Source organism: Palaemon carinicauda, chromosome 2 (assembly GCF_036898095.1).
Source record: "Palaemon carinicauda isolate YSFRI2023 chromosome 2, ASM3689809v2, whole genome shotgun sequence".
In the NCBI taxonomy this organism is placed as follows: domain Eukaryota; kingdom Metazoa; phylum Arthropoda; class Malacostraca; order Decapoda; family Palaemonidae; genus Palaemon; species Palaemon carinicauda.
The window spans coordinates 133,017,939-133,037,200 of record NC_090726.1 but is presented as its reverse complement, the minus strand read 5'-3'; the positions used below and the strand labels follow the sequence as shown (position 1 = coordinate 133,037,200).

Sequence of the window (19,262 nt, the reverse complement as noted above, 5' to 3'; positions counted from 1 at the left end):
AAATAAAAGTACATTTCTTTTAAATAAAATATATAAAAATTTATTCATATGATGTTGACGAAGATTTTATTAACCATTATATTCCATGAGCAGTACACAGATTTATATCAACGAAATGAGAGAAACAAAATGATCTCTAGAAGCATGGATTTTATAAAGGGTTACCAAGACAAACCATTTCCATAAAATTTATTTTATTTTATTCAAAAGCAAAAGTTGTTAAAATATGTTAGAAGGAAATCTTAATTCAAAAAGCTCTTTTAAGCGGTAGAACAAGAATTCAGAAATCTTTTCCTGATTATAATTCATAATTTAGATTTTAGGTACAAATTTCTTAATAAAGCTAAATTGTTTAGTAAAAATATATCAACGTTTAATTTACTAAAGGGCAGTCTAATAAAAAGTACCATTTAAGACCTTTTCCATTATGCTAAATATCTGGTCACAGTGTTTTTGAGTTACAGCTTTTGTAACGAACTTAGTATTATACAGTATACTTACTATGAATCGACCCCTAAATGTATGGATAAAATATGAAAAGTTTTTGATATCTGAATAATGGAGTGAAATGTGTCGCCCTAAAAAATAAGGTTTTACGTGACATCTAGCGTCTTCCAGAAAATGAGTTACGTCTCCTAAATTAGAAAACAAACAATCAATCTGCATCAGGTTGGATAAACTGAATACATCAGCAAAATTGTGATCTTTGGTGGTTAATTTTATATAAGCTTCGTGAGTGAAAACCGACTCAACTTTAATATGGTGGAGAAGATCTCGATGAAGAGTTCGAGCAAAATCCCAAAACTTTTTACCGAAATCTCTGGGTACTTTTGCCCATAAATACAGTGGAGTAAGGATATGGCATCCCAGTGATTCGGTTCGATCAGTTGTCCAGTACCGACGTAAGTTGATGGCGTGACCACTACACATTCTATAGCAATCTTCAATATACTGGTTCTCCACCAAGTACGATGCTATAGCCACATTGACAAGGGCAGAAAATCCTGCATTGAATGTAACTCCTTCGGCTCTACATTTGTCAATAAATCTTGATGTGGTGTCTTTGTCTAAAACATGTGTTAGATTACAAGTCTTGTCTTCTCCTTCTGGAGGAGGTTGAACTTTTAAAAGCAGTGGGATTCCAATGCCTTTGTCGTCTGCATTTGAAATGATCTCCTGCATTAAAGATGGGTCCATTTGAACGATAGACATCTTAGCAGACACAATTTTATTTGTTTCTGGATCATGTACAAAATAGCCAATCTGATCCTTGTCACACACAGGTTTGTTGTCTATGACATCATTAAGAATCCTGACAAAAGCTCCACAGACTTTCATCATGGTGAATCCGTCACAGATGCCGTGATGTATTCCAATGAATAAGTGAGAGGTGTAGGGGAGTTCTTTATCCAAGGCTAAAGGATCATCCTTTTCACCTATTAGCAATCGGGCACACCATAAAGGGCCTTCTTCGGAGTTGTACTGATAAGTCTGCAACAAATCTCTAATTTCGTCAGGATCTGCATCTTTCACAACCTATGGAAAAGAACAAAAAATTCGGCTTCATAATTGATCTCAATAAAACTGCTATGAAGCGTTATCATGTTATAAGAATTCGACAAAGATCATAACAATTTCCAATTTGGTTTTACTTGAACCACTTTTAAGAAAGAAATACATGTCCAAATTGTTGTTGCTTACTTTTGTATAAAATAATGTGAAATGCCCACCCATGAAATCAGTAAGTTGAAGCTGTTTGGTAAATACTTGAAGGAAAGTAGGGACATAAATCCTCAATTAATAAAAACAAAACAGCTCACATTGTTTTATTCACGTGAGTAAAACATAATCTACCTTAACCCCTTGACTGAAATATATTTACTAATTCCGTATTTAATAGTCATTCAAAAAGAGGAAGGGTGGACATTTACCTGGAGTCTGGATAGAGTTTTTATAAAATGCGAAAGCTTTAACAATTAGTTCATAAATTTATACAAACGTTCTTCCACCATCGGTTCTTTAGTTATCATTCTGGATATTAAACATTCTATATGAATACAGGGCAATAACATGCTTCCTATCTCAAAATTACAATATAATGTATATATATATGATCTTACGAAGCTGGTCTAGTATAGAGTAAATACAGTAGTTTATTAATGATTTTATTTATATTTTATTTGTGCATTGAAGAGAGGTTAGCTAGCTCTTAATGCGAGTTCTCCTCATGTAGATTCAAGATTAATATGTAAGTTATGTAAGACTTTTGTCGTTAATTTCAATGTATGCTTTATTCAAGTTAGTGTTTGTAAATTTACGTTATCTTTAAGAATTAACTTTTTATTTCACGTATTTTTGTTACGAAGTCTTACGTAACCTGTTTGAGAGTCTTATGTGATCATGCACGACAGGAACAAGGGCTTATGTATTGTTCTTTTATATTTTACGAGGCATTATGTCATGTTTGTGAGAAAATACGCACCTGCCATGTGCTTTGGTAATTTCGCAAAGGACCTAGTGATTTGACGTTATCTTTTTTTATTTCGGGGATAAAGGTTAGGCGGAGCTAGTTGACTGAGAGAGCCGTCACGCGTGACCTGAGTGGCGTTCGAGAGAACGATACTTGGTAACTCTGATGCTTTTTGCTCAGCCCGCCCCCCTTCCTAGTTCATTGGAAAGTTTCTGGAAGCAGTTAGGTTTTATATAAAAGGCTACACCAGGTTTACATAGACAGATAGCGATTACCAGCCTTAAAATCGTCATCTCCCTACTTCTCTTATTCTGTTTTAAAAGTGTTCAGTATGTATAAAGTGTCCTCTCCTAAGTGACTCTGGGCCCCAAAGCAAATCGTTTATCGAAAAGATACGCAAGACAAAACGGTGATTTTGAATTCATTGTATTAAGGTGAGTGTTGGTATTGTGTAAAGTTTTTGTAACAGGCCCTGTAGGAAGGTTAGGTATTTGTATTGCAATCTGGTTATCTATTTTTCATTAAGTGTCAAACTTAAATATTGTATTCAGATTTAATTTCAAGTGAAAAAAGTGAGTGTATAATTTTCATAAGAGTTATTTCTTTTCTTAGTCTAAGGTTTATTCATATTTAATATTTAAAGTCAAGTAATTGTATAAGTTCAGACCGTAAAATTTTTGTCTTAATTTAAGTTTTGTTCAGACTTAATTTATTCAAGTTATTTATTTCATTATGTAAATTCTTTTCAAAGTGTTGTAATTTATGTAGAATATATTTATCTTTGTAAAGACTGTATTATTTCAATCACCATTGTTTAGAATAGAATCCGCTCATATCCTGTTAGAAAGCCGTAGTAAGTCATAAATAATTCTTAAGAGTAATTGGCCAGTTTAGTTTTGAGTGTAATTAAGAGACCTTTATTGTTTTATATATTGCTGTCTGGGAGTTATTTAACTGTCTCAGAATTCGTGTATTAATATTTTAAAGTGTAACAGTTTTAATGTAAAAGCAAACAAGTGAGTTTGGAATTCGAGAGGTTGAGTAACTTGGTTCCCAGTCACGAGCCATAGTATAATATATTTTTGGGGCCCAGACCCGAGAGCCATAATCATATAATATATTTTGGTGCCCAGACCATCGGGATCAAGTGAGTCTGTTTTAAATAGCGGATTTTGAGCAAAGCGAAAAATCTATTTTTGGGTGATATGGCCATGTCGTCCTAATGGAAGGTTCCTTTAGGCAGCTTTCTAAGGGAATATAACTTTAAGGATATCGCATAAAATCAGGGGACGTATTTTTTGATACGACACATGGCAATCTTCACCCCGAATAGATTTTACTCTTTGAGGGGGAAGAGTGGCGAAATGAAGGGAGCCGTTATCAAGTACCCGGTGGATCCCCTCCCTGTACTACTATGGCGCCTTATTCCTTGTTGCATTTAAGCAGGAATAGCCGCAGATAGAGTAGTTTCGGGTGGGGTCTTTCATTACATAGTTATTTTACTCCTTATGAAAGAAGGGAGGGTCCATCAGGACAACATGGTCATATCACCCAAAAATTGGTTTTTCGCTTTGCTCAAAATCCGTTTTTTGGGCTCAGCCATGTCGTCCTGATGGAAGTTTAACAGAGAATTACTTGAAAGTACTATATCTGTGGGTTTGTATAAGTGCCTTTACTTTGAACGAGTTCCTTATATGGTCTCCTTGACTTTATATATATGACATGACATTACCGTTATTTGTCATATCCTCTAAGTTTGGAACTAACTTAGGGCTTCCTGCCCCCGGCAGGGAAATTGTCGACTTCGACTATAAGGGTTCAAAGTTTGTATTTCTGTAGGAACACGAGGGAAACTTCTTGAGATTACCAGGTTGTTCTTTTAGAAATTTTACTGACAAGATTTTATTTTAGGAAAAATAAAAGGCTCTGGACAATTTTATTTGTACTTCTAAGGGCGAAGAAGACGCAGATACATTTATATAGTTTTTTATTTTCATAGACAAAATATAAAAATTTGCAATGTATCACTAGAAATAAACTATCTTGCATATATGAACATCTTGGAATATATATATATATATATATATATATATATATATATATATATATATATATATATATATATATATATATATATATATTTCATAACCTGTAAGGGAAGAATATACATATATTAGTTCATTGGTAAATGCCACTCAATTTGTGAAATTAAATTGTTTGATTTTCCTTAGATGTTGGATATGCTTCAACACTGTGTACAAATGTTCACACAGCACTGTTGTTATTGGTTAGATTCTACACCTATATAGAACTGTCAGTAAATCACCGTAATGATTTCACTACAAGGTATTACACTCGAAGGTGCTAACACCTGTTCACCCAATACGCTGTCAAGTCCCAAAACAGTCCACTATTCATCGCAGCACTAGACGACAGGTTTTATATCACTACCTGCCGCCCACCACAGAGTGTTTTATCTCGTGCACTGGCTTCGCATAATGTTTATAGAAGACTCTGGATGATTTCCAACCCATATATGAGCGGATTCTATCAAAGTCCATGTGTTGAAAGAAGTTCAATGAGGAAGCAACTTTTCTAGGATCGTGACCTGCGGGGGTACTGTCAGGATCCGCTCTGTGAATAAAGTAGTGAGTTTTGCCTTCAGTTGTTTTAGGGATAGGTTTGATCCTGAGGTTTCGCCTCGGAAGAGCTGTCCCTCCTTGAAGTCTGAAGTTCTTCAAAGATAGACCTTAAGACACTCTACAGGTTATAGAGAGATATCTTCCTTCAGAGGGCAGATTCTCCAAGGACCCCACCTTTTGGTGGGCAGCTTGTTTTTGGCGAGAAAGGTAAGATCGGGAAAGAGGTTCAGTTCTCCCTCTTCTGTGAACTGAATATGGCCTTCGTTCCTGGATAAGGCCACTATTTCACTAACTCTAGCCCCTGAGGCTATAGCGAACAGGAATATCACTTTTTGTGTTAGATCCTTTAGGAAACAATCCTCATTGTTCAAATTAGGAGCATAGTGCAAGATTTTGTCCAAAGACTATGATATGGGCTTTGGAGCGGTTGCTGGTTTGAGTCTAGCGCATCCTTTCAGAATCTTATTGGAGATTTCACTTGAAAGGTTCACCTGAAAGGCGTAAAGAAGAGGTCTAGTCAAAGCTGACTTACACGCAGTTATTGTGGTGGAAGCTAGGCCTTGTTGATGAAGGTAGATGAGGAGAGGCAGAAATCTATTGAAATTTCTGTCGGTTTCATTGTTTTCAGGAAGGAAACCCACTTCTTCCAAGACGATTTGTATTGTCTTCTAGTTGAGTTTGACTTGTATTATTCTATAAAGTCAGTGTTGTCTTTTGAGATCCCGAACCTTTTCTTGGCCGCTAAGACGAGAAAATCATGAGATGTAGGTTTTTGGTTCTCAAGGATGAAGCATAGACAGTCAACTTCTGGACCAGTTGGGATAGAACTGGGTTTGGTAGAGGGAACAGCTTCAGTTTCAGTTCTAAAACTAGAGGGAACCAATTTCTTCTGGGCCATTTGGGGACCACTACTGCTGCTGTTCCTCTTAGGATCTTAGCTTGTTGAGGACCTTCAGCAGGAGGTTGGTTGGTGGGAACAGATAGATGTGATTCCCTCTGTTCCAATCGAGAGACATGGCGTCTATCGCTTCTGCCCGAGGGTCCTCGTAAGGGGCTACATATCGAGGTAGTTTCTTGTTGTCGCTCGTTGCGAAGAAGTCGATCTGCAGTTCCGGGACTTTTTCCAATATGAAGGAGAATGAGTCTGCGTCTAGGGACCATTCTGTGTCAATCAGCTTTCGCCTGGATAGAGCATCCGCCGTCACATTGCGGAACCCTCGCAGGTGAACTGCTGGTAAGTGCCATCTCTTCTTCCTTGCCAGGCGGAAGATGGCTAACATCACGTGATTGATGTGAGGTGATCTCGAGCCTTGTCGGTTCAGACATTTCACTATTACCTCACTGTCCAAGACCAGTCTGATGTGGGCTGATTTGCGAGGGGATAGTTTCTTCAACGTTAGGAAGACTGCCATAGCTTCCAGGATGTTGATGTGAAAGGTTTTGAACTGGTGTGACCAATTCCCCTGAACTTTCCTTTGATGGGAATGGCCTCCCCATCCTTCCGGTGAGGCATCTGTGTGAATTACCACTGAAGGTTCAGGTGGTTGTAAGGGAATTGTTCTTGTCAGGCTCTTGACCGTTGACCACAGCCTTAGGAGCGTTCACTGTAGGGTTGGTGTCAATCTTTGTTGATTTCTTCAAGCATTTGATTGATGCGTATTTTCTCCAGACTCCTGACACATCTTTTAGATGTACTTTTAGCACTGGGTCTGTCACTGCTGCAAACTGGAGAGAGCCCAGCACTCTTTCCTGTTGGCATCTTGAAATCTTCTTGAGTTTCAGTAGTCTCTTGACAGATCCCGCTATCTCTCTCCTCTTCTTTGAATGGAGTGGAGAGACGATGTGACTACAAGTTCCAATGGATTCCTAACCATTTAAACTCCCGAGCTGGAGAAAGGCAAGACTTCTTGTGGTTGATCTTGAAGCCTAGGTGTTCTAGGAACTGAATCACCTTTGTGGCTGCCTGTAGACAAGCTGTCTTGGATGCTGCCCACACCAGCTAGTCGTCCAGGTATGCCGCTACCTGAATGCCTTCTAAGCGCAGCTGTTGGACAACTGTATCCGCAAGTATTGTGAATATCCTTGGGGCTATGTTTAGCCCAAAGGGCATGGCTATGAAGGCATATTTTGTCTTCTGTAGCCTGAATCCTAGGTAGGAGGAGAGGGGGTGGCTGACTGGTAAGTGCCAATAAGCATCCGCTAGGTCTATTGAGACTGTGTACGCTCCTTTCGGTAACAGGGTCCTTATGTGTTGCAGAGTAAGCATCCTGAACTTGTTCTCGATGAACTTGTTGAGTGGAGACAAGTCTAGAATGACTCTGAGTTTGTCAGAGTCCTTCTTGGGAACACAAAACAGCCTTCCCTGGAATTTGATGGACTTCGTTTTCCTTATTACCATTTTGTTCAAGAGTTCTGAGGTATATTCTTCCAATAAGGGGGTGGAGTGTTGGAAGAATTGAGGAAAAAGGGGTGGAATTTTGTTCCATTTCCAACCGAGTCCATTCTTGATTAGGCTGTAGGCCCAGGGATCGAAGGTCCAACGATCCCGAAAGTGGAAGAGTCTTCCTCCTTCCTGGAGCATCTCATTTCTGAGATGTTCCTGAGGATTTACCACCTTGACCATGTCCTCCTCTACCCCTTGAGGGGTTCCTCGAGGAGCCTCTTCTTGAGCCTCTACCTCTGGGGTGAAAGGTAGTTGTGTGCCTCTCAAAGCCTGGGTTGAACACTGGCGATTGAGATACCAGCTGCTGGGGCGCCATCTGGAAGCTGGTTTGCGGCTGAGCTACCATTTGGGGCACTGTGGTCATGGTCCTGGTTGGATGCTGTGCAGGCCTGCGTGGCTTCTTTGACTTCCTGTTTTTCGGATGGGTACCAGCATCTGAGGATGATTTCCCCTTGGAAGACATGCCCCACTTCTGGAGAAGGTTCCTATTCTCCGTGGCGGCTCTTGCGATGACCTCCTGAACCAGTTCTTTTAGGAAGAGGTCCTTGCCCCAGATACATGAAGTGATCAGCTTCCTGGGCTCGTGTTTGACCATTGCTGCGGCAAACACATGCTCTCTACAGGCCCTCCTGGACCTGACGAAAGCGTACATGTTCTTGAAAAGGGTACCCATGTGAGTTTTGGCTAGGACCATGTACATATCTGGGGTATTGGAAAGGCCTGCACACATTTCCATACAGTTCTGAAGAGACAAAGAAGCGGCTAGTCTCTCTTTTGTCTCCTGTTCCCTTCTCAAAAGATGCTCTGGCAGTTTTGGAAGGTTCTCATTGAACTGTTGACCTGCTATCTCTGGATCCAGTTTAGAGACTTTGAAGGTTAGATGAACCTCATTCCATTCCTTCTCGCAGGTAGGCATGGCTAGAGATAATGGTCTGCATTCCTCTAACACTGGGCATGGTTTGCCTGCGTCAAGTGCTTTCAACACGCAGTCGAGAGCTTTGACCGAAAAGGGGAAAGCTCTGGAGGAAGGAGCAATGAAGGTAGGATGCTTCTTTAGGGTCTTGGACAAGAGAGCCTGTGCCTTGTCATGCTCAAAGACCATGACCTCTTTTGGTTCCGTCTCCTCATGAGATGCTGGTTCATCCCGCATCCTCACATAACAATCTGGGTATACCGATAGGTTAGGTCAGAATTGGAGATCTTCGAGGGGTTTGGCCCCAACTTCTCGGAGATGTACAACTTCACATTCATCATGGGCATATGCTCCGCATACCTCCAGGGATTGGTTTCGGAGCATTGAGGTAAGTCAGAGACCTTAATAGGCTTATGAGAGCCTTTGAAAGCTCCCGGGTGTTTCACTTCTCTTACTTCCTTCCTAATCTCCCGTTGTTCCTTGCGAAATGATTCCATCATCTGCTGAAGTTGTCCTAGGAGCACCTCGCTCTTGGCTATCAGCGGCTCAAGATGGGGAGTTGGGGCTGAGGAAGTTGATGGCACGGGTTGATATGCCGTCAGAAAAAACTGAGGGTCTTCAGTTATCGTAGATATGGGTCCTTCTTCCTCTGTGGGTGGTTGAGCCACCTCTTCTTTAGGATCTTTTTGCAGAAGGCCCTTTTCGGTGTCGGTATACACCTCCGACATCCGTTCCTGGAGGATATCCATGCCTTCGAGTGCCTTATTAATGTCCGCCTCTATTGTCAGCTGGATGAAGGGAGGGTTGACCTGTACCTGGGGCACAACCGCGTCGGATTGGGCCTTAGGGGACAGAAGGCATCTCATAACTTCATTAGGCAGGTAAGGTCCCGGAGAGTTCTTTTGGAACCCTCTTACCCACCTCCGAAGAGTTTCTCGTGCTGCATCCTTTGACTCCGTAGTCTCAGGGATGTCTTCATCAAATCCCTCGGTCATCAGAGCCGAGCAGACGGAGCAACCCTTCGGGTCCCAATACTTCAGGGTTTCAGTTGCGATGGAGCAGGGGGCATGAGACCTGCACATCGTGTGCCCACAAAAGTCCTTACTCTTGTGGTTGCAGAACAGGACTGCACACTTCACCTTAGGCTCCTCCTGTAAGGAAAGAAAGAGTGAAATGAGTATAGGGTTATTTATATCACTGATATAAATACACATGTTTAACAATAGTATTACTTACTATTATTTATAATAGCTTAGGATAGTAAGCTAGAAAAGAAGTAGTCAAGACGCATATCTGTGTTTCCTCTCCAGGCCATTGCTGTGACCTCCTACAATATTAATATTTTTAATTTCCTTATTAGGGAAAATACAGAGTGGAATAACTCTCGTACGTAGAGCCGGAGTCAGAGAATATTAACACTAACTCCTCCACTTGTAGAATATTAATACTGAATGGTAATAATTGGTGTCCTGATGATCTAGGATTCATCAGGATGTTGAAGGAATACTTCACCTCAACATCTTAATCGGTCTCAACAATGGACAGTGAAAGGACACACAGAGTATGTTGGAAATTTTATACTAATGTATCATTATATATTGTACTTTTCTAACTGCTGTATTGTTATATTGCAGGAATACTGGCTACTGTATTGTCTTACACTGTAGTTTTACCGGTATACTACCGGGTTAGGCTAGTACCTGGCGGCACTAGCCGACAGGGGGAGAGAAAGAATGGAAAGAAGGACTCCCGTATTATTATAGTTTAGTACAATAATTGGGAGTGTAGGGACTATTGCCTCTAGAGCCTTCTTCCCAGAATGAGAATTCAAATTTGAAGGGGAGGAATACCTTGATTCTAGCTTCCATCCAGCCACAAATTCTGTTGCCGGCTGTACTGCCGGTTACAAGGTTTGTGGATGGCAGTCCAAGAGAGGACTGAAGAATTCTCAACAGTATAATGGGTTTCCCACCGGCAGCCATCAGGGCCGGCTCAACTTTTCCCGGAGCTTTGCTTCCGATAGGGAGTTGGTCGAGGCGGTAATCTAACCTCCGTTGTAGGAACCCGGCCGGTAACCCAGTCAGCCCGACAAGCAGGGATGATTGTAGAATACCGCCAAAAGGACATTTGTGACAGCTACGCCAGCACTAAAGGACAGAAAGGGAAGGGAAAGGGTCTTATATTTTACAGAGGAGAAAGGTGGCGGCAAGTATGCCTCCTATTTTCGGCCGTCATGGGCATCAGGGGAATAACGATTCCCTATCCTGTGACCTTGCCGTATATAAGACGTGTCTTCTAGTCCACAAGGGAGAAAGGCGGCGGCAATTATACTGCCCACTTTTGGTTGAAGACTAAGGAAGCCTAGCTTCCTTTGCCGACAACGCTGTAGCCGGCAGAGGAATTACTATTCCTCTGTCGATAACGTTGTCGGCTACAAGACAATACACTCTGAGTTACTGTCATATTTCAAGGCCGGGATGCTCGCCAGCAAAGAGGATCGACAGTAAAACCCTATCCAAGTCAAGCCGGAGTTAACTACTCGATGGCGATGACGGAAGCTAGGGTTGTCACCTGGGATGGCGGCACTCAGGTAGGAAGAAGGGTTTATCCTCTTTTCTCTAAAAGAGAAGCGTATCGAATTATACCAATAATTCTAGGGGATATAAATATCCCCGACCGAATTAATAGAAACGATACTAGAGGTTAAACGGGGGATTAACGTTACTAAAGTATACTAAAATGGGTTAGGCTAGCCTAACTCGAGTGGGGATCTCGGCTAAGAGTGATACCACCGAGACCCTATCGTATACGAGAGAAACGTTTATTCAGAAGAGGAAATATCATATGTGTAACGCTATCTTCACTAGTATAATTTTGCCTAGCTAGCTAGAAATTTCTTTATAGCTAAATACCGAGAGCGTCGCACTACTAACTAAATAATTGCATTCATGGCGTGCGACAGCTGTCTCAAAATAGCCGCCTCCGGAGATGGCAGTGCTCCACTTAACACACCTAAATTATGTTAATTTAAATGTAAGAAGGTAGTTATAAAATTATACACAGGAAAGATTAAATACTCAACTTTCCATAGGATGAAGATGCTGGAGATTGCATGATAATATTCCTTAAAAACAGTAACAACACCGAGAGAAACGTGGGAGAGCACCGTGCTTAAATGCTACGTTCAAAGGAATAAGGCGCCATAGTAGTACAGGGAGGGGATCCACCGGGTACCTTGATAATGGCTCCCCTTCATTTCACCACTCTTCCCCCTCAAAGAGTAAAATCTATTCGGGGTGAAGATTGCCATGTGTCGTATCAAAAAATAAGTCCCCTGATATTATGCAATATCCTTAAAGTTATATTAAGGATACTTGTGCCAGGAGTTAGAATTCTGGAGACCTATGGTTAATTTTCTGGGAGTATCACTGTAGCTAAACATCCCTTAGAAAGCTGCCTAAAGGAACCTTCCATCAGGACGACATGGCTGAGCCCAAAAACTGGTGATAACAGGGCCATGTTTTGATTGGAATTTTGAACAAATTCAGTGTTAATAAGAGTTTGTGTATTGTTTGAATATATTTTTGGATAAGAATTTAATATTGGTAAATTAAAAGATGGCACAGTTTAATATCCAAGAGTTTTTGAATAACCCAAGTGTTCAGGAATTGTCAGAAGCTAATGTAACTAAAGCTGAGTGGCTCTCTATCTTAATGGCATGTGGTGGTCATGCAACAAGTGGGATGATTAAAGCCCAAATCAAGTGTCTAACCTTAAAAGCGTTGATAAACTTGGGAAAGTTGTCGGAAGAGAATATTGTGGAAGCGCGTGAACAGTTGGAGGAAGCCGAGGAAGAATTTTCAACGAAGCAAAGACCGGTTGACCCACAGCCTAAAGGCATGAAAGCAGATAAGGATGTAGAGGCTGATATTTGACGAATTGCAGCGGAGGAATATTTGATCAAGTTGAAGATGATGGCAAAAGAGAAGAATGTGGAAGCAAGGCGAGAAGAAGAGAGAGAAGAAAAATGAAGTGAGAAGGAAAAGGAAGAAAAAGAATGCAAGGTTATTGGAAGCGAGGGAAACCGCAGAACAAGAAGAAGAGAGAGAAGAAAAACGACGTGTGAAAAAAATAGAAGCAAGACGAGAAGAAGAAGAGAGAGAGATCGCAAGACACGCAAGGTTAATGGAAGCAAGGCAAAAAGAAAAAGAGATGGAGGAAGCGAGGTATGCACGGGAGTTGGAGTTGTTGAACCCCCATGCACAGCTGACAACGTAAACCGAGGCAGCCCCTGCTATGCAAAATCCAGTGTTTAATGTGTCGGAAGCCCAGAGGTTAATTCCAAGGTTCACAGAAGAGTCTCCAGATGAGTTCTTCAATCATTTTGAAACGGTCGCAGCGACCATGAAATGGCCAGAAAATGAATGGTCTGTGTTATTGCAGAGTATGCTCTTTGGAAAGGGCCGCAGTGCTTACTTATCCTTATCTCAGGACCAGAGGATGGAGTATCAAGAAGTGAAGAGGAGCGTGCTGCAAGTGTATCAGATGTCCCCTGAATATTATAATGAAAGATTCCGAAGTTTGAGAAAGGACGAGAAAATTACTTTCTTGGATTACGCTTATGAGGTACGACGATGTCTTAAGAGATGGACAGAGGTTGCTAACGTAAAGGAGATGGCGGATTTAGAAGAATTGATAATACTAGAGCAGTATCTACGAGGAATTCCTGAACATATTAGAACGTACTTGAGAGAGAGAGAGAGAGAGAGAGAGAGAGAGAGAGAGAGAGAGAGAGAGAGAGAGAGAGAGAGAGAGAGTGAAGAAACTTGATAAAGCCGCTTCGTTGAGTGAAGATTATATTATCAGTCGTAAACCCTCCTCAGGCATGAAGTTCCAACCGTCGTTCTGACCAAGTGTCAAGTATTCGCTGAACCATGAAAATGCGACAGGCCGAGAGAGGCTGTGACTAAGAAGGCAGGACGAAAGCAACTGAGTAACTTTATTGCAGAACATCCATTCTTATATACATAAACTCCAGGCAAAAAGGACATAAGAACATAACGGGCAATTTCATGTTCAAGGGCAATTTCATGTTCAACCGACAACCGTTGCTGTTAACAGTTAACGGTGAGAAAAACAGACATGTTTATTCAGGTCCTTATCAGTGCGAGGGGAGAGCGAAGATACAAAGCATAATATATACAAAAAAAAAGGAATGTCGTTACTATGTACGATCGTGTGACACACGGTTGGTACATGGCTCCCCCCCTAAAAATGACATACTGTACATGTTAAATAGGGCGCTCTGATCTAGAAAGGCGAACTGTAGGCGGGTCATCTGACAGGAGATAAGCAGGTTTTAGACGATTAATGGAGACCCAGTCTTCTTTGCCACGAATGTTTAGTAGGAATGCTTTCAGACCGCGTCGGATCACAAGGAAAGGGCCCGTGTAAGGGGGCGTTAGCGGTGGGTTGCTAGTGTTGTTGCGTAGGAAGACATGCGTTGCAGAGTTCAATTCTGTCGGTATGTGATGCTTCGGTGGGGGCTCGTAAGTTTGGCGGTATGGAGTAAATTTTCCCCACGACGTGACGTATGCGCTGGAGATCGTCGGAGGAGGTTGTAGAAGGAAAAAATTCGGCAGGGACAAGCAACGGGTCGCCATACACCATTTCAGCTGCCGAGACGTCGAGGGCGTCTTTAGGAATGGTCCTTTGTCACAGAAGGACCCAGGGAAGCTGAGTGAACCAGTTGGAATCCTTGCAGCGGGACATCAAAGCTGCTTTGAGGGTGCGATGAAAACGTTCAACCATTCCATTGACAGCGGGGTTGTAGGCAGTTGTCTGATCTAGGGTGATGCCCAGGAGATTCGCTAATGATGTCCACACTTGAGAGGTGAAAGTGGTACCCCTATCAATAAGAAATATGCTCAGGGATACCAAATCTTGCAATCCATCCTGAGACTAAGACAGATGTACATGAGGCGGACGTTGCAGTTTCCATGGGAATTGCTTCTGGCCAACGAGTGGAGCGTTCGATGACAGTAAACAGGTAACGATGTCCTTGTGATGTGGGTAGGGGCCAAGAACGTCGACGTGAATGTGGGGGAAACGATGCTGAGGTTAAAGAAAGGTGCCCACTCCTGAATCCGTGTGTTGATGTACTTTGGAAGTGTGGCAAGAAGTACAGGCACGGACCCAATCCTAAGCATCCTTAGAAATGCCGTGCCAAATGAACTTCGTCTTCAGCAGCTGTGCAGTAGAACGGCACGAGGGATGAGGAAAGGCCATGAATGAAATCAAACACCTGTCGGTGCATGGGAGCGGGAATCCAAGGTCGCGGTCTACCAGTACTGACGTCACAGAGGAGGGTGGTGTTGGAGTCGTCGGGGGGGGGGGGGGGGGATGTCTTCCCAACGGAGGGATGTGCAGGATGTCCTACATACTTGATACTCTGGATCCTGTTGTTGGGCTTCACCCAAGGCGTTGTAATCCAATCCCAGTTGAACGGCAGCCAACGTGTTTCTTGACAGGGCATTGGCAACGGGATTCATTTTCCCAGGGACGTGTTGAAGGGTGCAATTGTATTCAGCCACGGCGGAGAGATGTCGGCGTTGACAGGCGGACCAGGCGTCAGACTGTCGAGTGAAGGCGTGCACCAGAGGCATGTGGTCTGTGCGAATGACGAAGGGCATACCTTCTAAGAAATGGCGAAAGTGACGGGCAGCCAAGTGCACCGCCAGCAATTCGCGATCGAAAGGAAGAATAACCCGATTCTGCCTTGGACAGTTTTCTGCTGAAGAAGGCCAATAGGCGGGGCGAGCCATTGACCACCTGTTCGAGTACTGCATCAATAGCGATGTCACTGGCATCGGTGGAGAGAAGGAGAGGGGCATGTGGGATGGGAAAAGTGAGAGCTGCAGCAGTTAATAGGGACTTCTTAGCAATGCAGAAGGCCACTTCTTGAAGGGGACCCCACTTCAGATCTTTTGGCTTGCCCTTGAGGGAGGCGTAGAGGGGAGCAAGAGTGGTGGCAATGGCTGGCAGAAAACGGTGATAATAGTTGATCATGCCCAAGAATTCCTGCAGAGCTTTGACAGTCGAGGGCGTGGGGGAAGTTCTGAACGGCTGCTACCTTCTCAGGAAGGGGATGGACTCCTTCAGGAGTGATGCGGTGCCCTAAGAACGACACTTCATTGGCGCCAAAGGTACACTTATCGTACCAGACTACAAGGCCGTTTGGTTGCAGGCGGTCGAGCATGATGCGCAGGTGATGGAGGTATTCCTCTTTTGAGGAAGAGAACACAAGTATGTCGTCCACATAACATACACAGAAGGGGAGGCCCATGAGACGTAGAAAAGTGGCCCCAGCGTTACGAAGGCCAAAACAGGAGTAATTGAAGGTGTATGTACCAAACGGAGTGGTGATGGCAGTCTTGGGGATGTCTTCTGGGTTCATAGGCACGTGATAATACCCCTTCAGGTGGTCGAGCGTGGAGAAAACCTTTGCTTTGTGCAGGTAGGAGGTCACGTCGGCGATGTTTGGGAGGGGATAGTGATCCGGTTCTGTTTGCATGTTCAGGCGCCTATAATCCCCGCACGGACGGAGGGAGCCGTCTTTCTTCAGAACGATGTGTAAGGGTGACGATCATGGGATGGAGGACTTTTTGAAAAGGCCCATTTCCTCCATTTTGGCGAACGTTTGTTTGGCGGCTGCCAATCGTTCCGGTGCCAGACGTCTGAATTTTGCGAAGACTGGGGGTCCGTTTGTCTTGATATGGTGATAAATACTGTACTTGGCAGGAGCCGTGGGCATTTGGTGAAGTTCTGGACGGAAAACTTCCGGGTACGACGTGAGGAGTTGGGGTATGCATCCGTGGGTGCGCTGATTTGGAGAGCGAGGTTGGAGGGGGAGGGTTGATGAGGTGTTGACAAGTACGAGTCTGCGATGACCAATCGTCGTTGGGCGACATCGACCAGAAGGTGGAAATGAGAGAGGAAATCCGCACCGAGGATTGGCAATGTGACGTCAGCAACGAGAAACTTCCAATTAAGTTTACCGTTTCCCAACGATATTGTGAGGTTCTCGTAACCGTAAGTGGGTATTGCAGATCCATTGGCAGCTAACAGGTGGACATCGGCAATCGTAGACAGACTACGTCGTGTCCTGAAGAGTTCCCTTGGCAAAAGAGAACGTCAAGCACCCGTGTCTACCAAAAATCACACGCCCGTTCCTGCATCATGTAAAAAGAAAAGAATAGAAACACGTGAGGCCACTGCCAGGAGCGATGGCCTACTTGCACGTTTTTTGACCACTGACAATCCTTGGCATATTTCTTCGCGGCTGCCCCGAATCTGTTGTGGTAGTAGCAAAACTACGGCCGATGGGTGGCAGTAAGTGGCTGTAGAAGTCGTAGGTTGGGGTGCGAGCGAGTGGTGGGTGATGGGTGGCTTCGTCACCGCTCCGGCACATCACGGGGTAGGTGTGTATGTCCTACAGCATTCACGTCAGCTTTGGTTGACGTTGAATAGGCGTCCTCTTTGTCAGGAGTGGAGGCGTTGATGGAGGTCTTGAGGGTCGTGAAGTGGCTGTCCATAAGGGAGTCGGCTTTGGTCATCATGTCCTTTATGGGTAAACTATCAACATCGGGTATGGCAGTTCGTACCTGTTCGGGTAAACGACGTATCCAAAGGGTACGAAGTAGATTCACCTCACGAGGAGAGCCGTCTGTGGCAGGTTGCAGGCGAGCGATACTGGTCAAATCCCTGAGGGTGAGTGAACCCCTTTGGTCCCCAAATGGTTGTTGAGAGAGCTTTGCTATATGGGCGGCTGGCGACGGCGAGTACTGCTGCAGAAGGTATGTTTTGAGGGCGTCATACGCTATTGGGGTGTCTCCTTCTTCACAAAGCCAGCCGGATATTTCCGGGAAGCTGTCCTCGGGTATCGCCGCGAGAACATAATCTGCTTTGGTGGTTGAGCGAGTCATGCCCTTGATGCGGAACTGGACTTCTGCCCGCTGAAACCAAGCAAACGCCTCCCCGCTGGTGAACAACAAAACTTCTGTGGAGTCCGTCATAGTACCAATGCCGGGGTGTGCGTGTGTGTGTGTGTGTGTGTGTGTGTGGAAGGCGGGAGGAGCGAGTCGACTTCCGGGGTCACCAATGTGATGGGCCGAAAGAGGCTGTGACTAAGAAGGCAGGATAAAAGCAACTGAGTAACTTTATTAGAGAACATCTGTTTATATATATATCGATTCCAGGCAAAAAGGACATAAGAACATAAGAGGCAATTTCATGTTCAACCGACAACCGTTGCTGTTAACAATTAATGGTGAGAAAAACAGACATGTTTATTCAGGTCCCTATCAGTGCGAGGGGAGAGCGAAGATACAAAGCATAATATATACAAAAAAAAGAAATGTCGTTACTATGTACGATCGTGTGACACACGGTTGGTACAGAAACCAGTTCAGTAATAACTACGGGAACAAGTTCAACAGTTACAACGGAAGTAGTACTGTTACTGTCCCTAAGCAGAATGCGATAGTACCACAGCAACAAACGTCGAATCGTCCTCCTTTAAGTATCATGAAAGATGTGCAAAAGGTTGATATTGTCTGTTTCAAGTGTGGCAAGAGAGGCCGTATCAGTAAGGAAAATTGGTCAAACCAACCGAAACCAGTTCAGTAATAACTACGGGAACAAGTTCAACAGTTACAAAGGAAGAAATACTGTTACTGTCCCTAAGCAGAAAGCGATAGTACCACAGCAACAAACGTCGAATCGTCCTCCTTCAAATATCATGAAGGTTTCTCAAAAGGTCGATATTGTCTGTTTCAAGTCTGGCACGAGAGGCCATATCAGTAAGGAATGTTGGTCAAACCAACCAAAAGCAGTAGCCCGAGAGATTAATGATAATTTGACTTCACAGAATGCGAAGACTAAGAAGCAATTGGGAAAGGACGGAAAAGAAAATAAACCAGCCATCCTTTACATGACGAACAGGCCAAACCCAAACAGCGCAGATGCCTTTAAACCATATATTTATGAAGGTATGTTAGCAGCAATATACGGCAGTGAGCGAATCCTGGTCATGATATTTCGCGACACAGGTTGTAACCAAAGTGTGGAGGTACAAGGAGTACAACCGTTGGTGGATCATTCTCTCACAGGAGACTCAGTTATTTTGAAGGGGATAGGAGGCGAGGAGTTCACCCCTATTTTCCGCTTGAAACTGTCATGCGACCTGGTGACAGATAATTTTGACTTTGCAGTAAAGGATTCATTGGCTGTCAAAGGAGTAGACGTCCTGCTAGGTAATGAGGTTGGTGGAGCGCCGTTCGTACCTTGTCCCATTGTTATGGAGAAACCTTTGAAGCATAATCCTACGACTGAACTTGAGAACGACCACCCGTATCAGTTTCCTAGTTGTGTTACGACTAGGAGCATGAAGAAGAAAGTGGCTACTGGAAAAGAAGAAAAAGAAATCGAAGGGACAATGAACTTGGAGGATTTGTTTTCCAAAGAAGAGGATTCCCTTGATGGTACGCAAGAATAGAACTCCAGAATAGGCCCGGGCAAAGAGGAATGACAGGCGAGTGGATAAGAGGACAAAGAAGAAATGGGCTTGGAAGAAATAGAAAATTCAACGTTAGAAGCAAACAAGTAGATTCGCAATTCGAAAGGTTGAGTAACTTGCCAGTCGTAATATATATAATATTATATGTTTGGTTCTCAGTCACAAGCCATAGTATAATATATTTTTGGGGTACAGACCCGGGAGCCATAATCGTATAA

General features: G+C 43.5%; 1 protein-coding gene across 2 annotated transcripts in view; it reads right to left on the bottom strand.

The window, feature by feature from the left end:
• LOC137621827 (uncharacterized) overlaps positions 1-19,262 on the bottom strand; it is a 40,060-nt gene continuing 20,798 nt past the window's right edge. For both annotated transcript variants that reach the window (XM_068352344.1, XM_068352337.1), the window contains exon 4: positions 1-1,536. In XM_068352344.1, the coding sequence (XP_068208445.1) occupies positions 394-1,536 (1,143 nt within the window). In that variant the 3' untranslated portion in view covers positions 1-393. The remainder of the gene's footprint in view (positions 1,537-19,262) is intronic.